We start from the raw sequence: 6081 nt of genomic DNA on the forward strand, positions 1-6081 counted from the left end.
TGTGTATGTCGGATTGCTAGGGGATACTTAAAAATTGTAGGCTGGTACTTAATTTTGCAATATGACTTTGAAATGACATTAGGGTATTCTCAGATGATAGTTTGAGGTATATTTTTGTTTGCACTCTCAAGTTTGGTGATGAACTGCTAAAATAGCCAGTTTTAAGTGTATTATGGGTGTACATAGCCTACGTATGAGTAACAGCAATAGGAGAGTACGTACTGTAATGTAAGGTTACTTTGGGTATTTTGGGACAATGGTTTGGGGTGTATTTTTTTGGGAAATGATATTAAATTGTTTTATTTTGTTTGAACCATCAAATGTAGCACTGAAATGTTAAAATAGGCAGTTATAAGCATTTCAGTTTAAGGGGTACAAGGTGTTTGGCAGTAATATGCCAGTTATAAGCATTTTTAGAGGGGATTTTTACATTTCCCTGGTAGATTCTGGAACCTATTCCCACATACAAATGGAGGGGCACTGCACATCCATGCACTTCAATACCATGACCTGTTGGGTGGTTGTAACCTTCATATTGAATAACTGTAATACATAAAATGACAAGGTAACCCTGAGGAAACATAAATGAGTTAAAATACAGGCCAAAATATATCATTTAAGAATAGGTACAGGACAAAATATAATACTTAAGAATAGGTACAGTCACAGTATATAAAATTTTATGACAAATCACTTATGAGAATTGCCTTCTTTGTAAAAATAAAACCCTATCACAGACTGAAGAGGTGTATATCAAAAAAGAGAAACTACACAATACCTTAAATACAATATATGCCACACATAAAAGTCTCTTAAGCATTATAAATAAAGAGAAGTTAAAATTATTAATTGCTATAATAGTACGTAAAAAATAAGTAAAATGATGGATGAATAATTTATGACATTCATGATCTGAAGCCATAAAATGACACCATTAAGCACAATGATACAAAAATGAGGTAACTCATACACAAGGACTACACAGGAAGCAAAGTGGTGATTCCATTGATAAACCAGAAAGATTCTCTCAATAATTTCTATCTAAGTGTTGTCCCTAAAGTCACCTAATACCCTTTCACTTGCAGGAGAAGCTAAAAAATTGTAAAATTCCCCATCACTTAAACACTTTATAAAACAAATCCAAAGGACACTTATAATCTAATAACAAATGAAAATAACCATACAATGAAAGCGTGGCAGAGGAGATTATAAAAACAAAATCCAGAAAGTGACTCTGGGACTGAATCAGCAAGCAGTGGACAGTAAGCAACACACACGCTGGCCACTGGGAACCTGAAGATCACAAGGCGCATGCTTAATGGATATCATCTACCAAAGACTACTATTACTATTTCTTATGAGGACTGATGTACTACTGGGCTTCTTGTCAACAGATCATTCTTCCAAACTAATTTGTTAACTTCTAAAGAACCAAAAATAAGTTATCGTAAAAAATTACTTACAAAATTCTCTGTAATATCATCAGTCATCTTTCTCTTGGGAGTGATCACCAAATACTTGTCCATTGGGATTTCCAGAAATTTCCTGAAAACAAAAATGTAGTTTCTTACTCTGCCAAATACTTCAAACATTAAATAAGTCTAGTCTACTGGATTAAATTCAATGTACAAAACAAATATGCAAACTTCAAAACCAGAACAAAATGCAAATGGTATTAGTTCATATAAATTACAGTATCACATAAATATTATACAGTAATACCTTGAGATATGAGTTTAATTTGTTCTGTAACCAAGCTCATAAGTCATTCTACTCGTATATCAAACAAATTTCTCGCATTTAAAATAACTGAAATAGATTTAATCCGTTCCAGCCTGTGAAACATCCCCAAACCATCCTAAATTATGAAAAAGACGTGTTTTTAATTAAGAAACACATGTATACTTTACCAATGAAAAACAAAATATATGAAATAAAAGAAAAGGTGTTATTTAGTACTGTCCTGCTTGGTCTCAACCTCGCTGGTACTATAGTACAATTTCACTCAGGCCCTTGTGTAAATTCATTAAAATATAAGACCGGAGTTAAAGTAATCACTGAGCATTTGATTCCTGCATGACCCACAGTAACTTGAGAGACCCATGCGGGGAAACCGGCAGAGGGCACGAGGGGGAACTGCACGTCCACCCATTTGACTGACCGACGGCTAACTGCCTTCCTCAAGGGGAAACCTTGGCATTCTCTCCCTTTCCTCTACCCCCCACAACCCCCTATGTTTTCCTTCTTGGATGTGATTGGCTCCGGCACCCCTCCTTAGGTCTACTAACCAATGGGTGCCAATATAGGTGACGCTAAGGACCAACAAACTTTTTTGGGAGGGGAGGCTTGGGGGAGGTGACGCTCTTTTTAATCTGAGAGAGCATAACCGTTGACATGCCCGGGCCCCTCTTGTGAGGCATTCAAGGATTCTTGGGGAGATCCTTACAAGAATGGCTTATCACTCCCTCCCCAAGTTGCTTTGCGTTCCCGCAAAGCTGCAGTCCCTGCCTTGTCCCACCTCGAGTCTCGTCCCTCAAGGTACTGATTTATCTAAATTAAAATTAACTATCTTAAAGGGGGCCATTTGATGTGTGTACAAACCAAAGGTTACAAGTAATTGAACACGTCTTACAATACAAGATATTCCAACAACAACAAAAAATTCAAATCAATCACTCTTCCCTGGATACAGATCAATACCAAGAACAAAAAATTCATTCAGTAAGTCCTTCCTTTATACTCACAACAAAAATGGTTAAAAAAAAAAAAAAAAAAAAAAATTCACACCTTCAGCCACTGCCTCTGGCAATCACGACACATGGCATCAATTTTTAATCACATTGTATCACGTCAATGTATTAATTAGCACAGAACAAAAATAATGCAGAGGAATTTTACAAAAATAATATAATCCTCTAGGAACATCAATTCACATAAGAAACATGAAAGTAATAATGGAAATTCAAGCACAAATTTACAAGCATTAGTGTAATTTATGAAATGATATTGTTATGATACAATAAAGTTTCATACATACTTACCTGGCAGATATATACATAGCTAAGACTCCGTCGTCCCTGACAGAAATTCAAATTTCGCGGCACACGCTGCAGGTAGGTCAGGTGATCTACCGTCCTGCCCTGGGTGGCAGGATTAGGAACCATTCCCGTTTTCTATCATATTTTCTCTCTTCCACCTGTCTCCTGCGGGGAGGCTGGGTGGGCCATTAATCGTATATATCTGCCAGGTAAGTATGTATGAAACTTTATTGTATCATAACAATATCATTTTCGTACAATCAACTTACCTGTCAGATATATACATAGCTGATTGACACCCTTTGGTGGAGGGTAAGAGGACAGCGAACATGGAGACAGGTAAACAACATATGTTGTAGGTATAATAAATAAACCTTGCGGTTCCGTATTCTGATAGTGGGGTAGACTTCATATGGCTGTTGCCAAGGAGTCTGCATCTCACCTCAAGAACTTTAGTGAGATATGTGATCTGTGGCCAAGAGTTCTTGTGGGTCTGCCGATGGGGTCTTATCCACTTACTCGGCAGAGCCTAAAAGGTACTTGTCAATGGATGCTAATCCACTTATATGACAATACACCTATGCCTATTGGCATAACTAAGGAGCGCAACACCGATCCCGATCACCTGATCCTAACACGAGGGTTCACGCTCAAATTGAAAAGAGTTATTCCCACACTCCTTTCAAAAACCCCAATAATTTCACTAAGTTAAATAACTTTAACTCAAAGTTAAGGATCAGTGTCGGCTCCTTATCCCAGTAACGTATCCGCAGAAACGTATAAACCAAAAGAGAAGGATCTCTCGTAGGGTAACTTGACATCCTTTGTGTAGTGAGAAGTCAACACAGAGTTGCCTCTACCGTACAACACAGCTAATATGTCTTATATGACATATTGTTATGTAAAGAACAAGAATTTGCAAAGCGCGCACTTCTGCGCTTTAATTCTCAGCTGTTTGAAGGAATCAAGTCACTATGAAGTGCTTAGGAGATCTCCATGTTTCAAAGAAGACCAGGGCTTTCTTGAAATGGATCTCTCCCGTCTGAAGCCTGAAGCCTGGCAGAAACCTCGCGCCTGGCTGGTGCTTCGCTCTTGGTTGGAGCCTAGCGCTTGTCTGGTACCTCTCGCTTGACTGGCGCCTCTCAGCTGGTTGACGCCTCGCGCCTTAGCTGGAGATTCGCACCTGTCTGGAGCCTCGCGCCTGGCTGACATTTTGCGTCTGGCTGGCGCCTCCGCGCTCGCCTGGCTTGAGCTTCGCACCTAGCTGGCGCCTCACGCCTAGCTGGCTCCTCGCGCCTGGCCTGGCGGCTCGCGCCCCTGGCTGGCGCCTCGCGCCTGGCTGGCGCCTCAGGCTCGCGCCTGGCTGGTGCCTTGCACCTGTTGGCGTTTCGAGTTTGCCTGATGTCTGGCTGACTCCTCGCTTCCTGGTTCCAGGTTGGCTCTTTTTTAGCATCTGGAGCCTGGCTGGATCCCTCCCACTTGCTTGAGCTTCTAGCTTGGTAGTCTCTCGAGGTTGCCTGGCGATGTACAACATTGGTACATTCTTATCTGTCCGATTTGTTCGCCTCTAGCGCATATGCGCCAGGTTGGAGGCCCGCTCTGTCTCTTCATCAGACAATGACATTACGGCACTTGGCGTCTGGCTTGCGTTACATTGTCTGAAAGTCCTGAAGAATCACAATGGTTCATCAGGACAGGAGAAGAACGGAAGAAATTCTTCCACTCTGAGCTTTAGGCCTCTCCGGCAATGGGAGGTGATTGTATCCAGCTACATCTAGTAGATGATAGGAATCTAACAGTGCGAGAGATAAGAGTCTTTATCCGATGAGGATCCTTCATGATTATTTCCTTTGCTAACGAGATCTCTTCTGAAATGATGATGAGGTTTCTCGTTGCCGAATCTTCCCTATCCTTGCTCTAAGGAAGGGAAGGAGCCTGAAAGCCGAAGGTAACTCCGAGCTGAAATTGGGAGGACCCCTGATTAGATTCTAGCTCTAATGTATCTCTCTCAATGTCTTCTAGGGATCTATTTCGAGTCCTCCTCGTATTCAAAAGACTCTGTAGGAAAAATGTTTTAACCATTTCTTCTTTCGTAGAAGAAAACATAAGTATCCTGTCTGGACAACAAAACTTCTCTCCGAAATCGTTGAGTCAGGAATAGAGGGTTAAATTTCTTTTAACAGAAATATGCTGATAAAAAATCGTTGCCAAGTCTCCACTGAATAAGATGCGAGATTCCAATGCTCAAAAACTTCAATATTTTCTTGGCAGTTTAGGGCCAAGAGAAAACCAAGAATTCTCTCTGAGGCCCAAAATAGGATCCCATTCTAAGTATAAGATCTCCTACCTTTATCGTATAGAGGTATTGTAAAGGATCCCGAAGATCTTAATTCTCTGCTATCTCTAATACTCATTGTCGAGACAGAGTATATCATTTTACTGTATTCATTGAAAGCAGAAAATACAAAGGTGATACTTCCCCCTGAAAGGGAAGAAAACCACTATGTGGTTCACAGAGGTATCGGAAGAGGACAGTTTCCCCTTCCATTTAGCACGATCTTCAGCCACTCTATGTCTTTAGCCTGTTTGAAGGAATTATCAAGCTTCTCTTGAAAATCCTCTCATTCATGTTTACTTCTGGTCAGTCTGCACGCAGACAGACTCAGATTGGAAAGGTTTTTCAGGTCCATTATTTATATAATAGATTCCGATAAAATCTCTAATCTCTTAGAAAAACCCTTCCGACCCATGCTGAGAGAATAACGTGGCCTCTGTGAATCCAACCTCTCTATGGCCAAAATGAGGCATTCATCTTCTTCCTTTGATGCCCATTTATCTTAATATCTGTTAAGAATATATATAACTAGGGGAAAAAAGACTAAAGTTTATTCCCCATTAACATTAAAGATGGCGTATTGTTACCTTTTGTTCGAGAATAAGGCAGCAGTTTGTAGGAAGAAAGTCCTTATTACACTTCGCGAAGAGATCTATAAAGAAGATTCTCTCAGACTTCACAACTCTTCCAATAAATGTTATACTGATG

At 40.2% G+C, this 6081-nt stretch overlaps 1 protein-coding gene across 1 annotated transcript in view; it reads right to left on the minus strand.

The window, feature by feature from the left end:
- LOC135215299 (ADP-ribose glycohydrolase OARD1-like) overlaps positions 1-6081 on the minus strand; it is a 333995-nt gene that overhangs the window by 188919 nt on the left and 138995 nt on the right. The window contains exon 2 of the mRNA XM_064249856.1: positions 1464-1545. Coding sequence (XP_064105926.1) covers positions 1464-1526 — 63 coding nt within the window. The 5' untranslated portion in view covers positions 1527-1545. The remainder of the gene's footprint in view (positions 1-1463; positions 1546-6081) is intronic.

Source organism: Macrobrachium nipponense, chromosome 5, assembly GCF_015104395.2.
Source record: "Macrobrachium nipponense isolate FS-2020 chromosome 5, ASM1510439v2, whole genome shotgun sequence".
NCBI classification, from domain to species: domain Eukaryota; kingdom Metazoa; phylum Arthropoda; class Malacostraca; order Decapoda; family Palaemonidae; genus Macrobrachium; species Macrobrachium nipponense.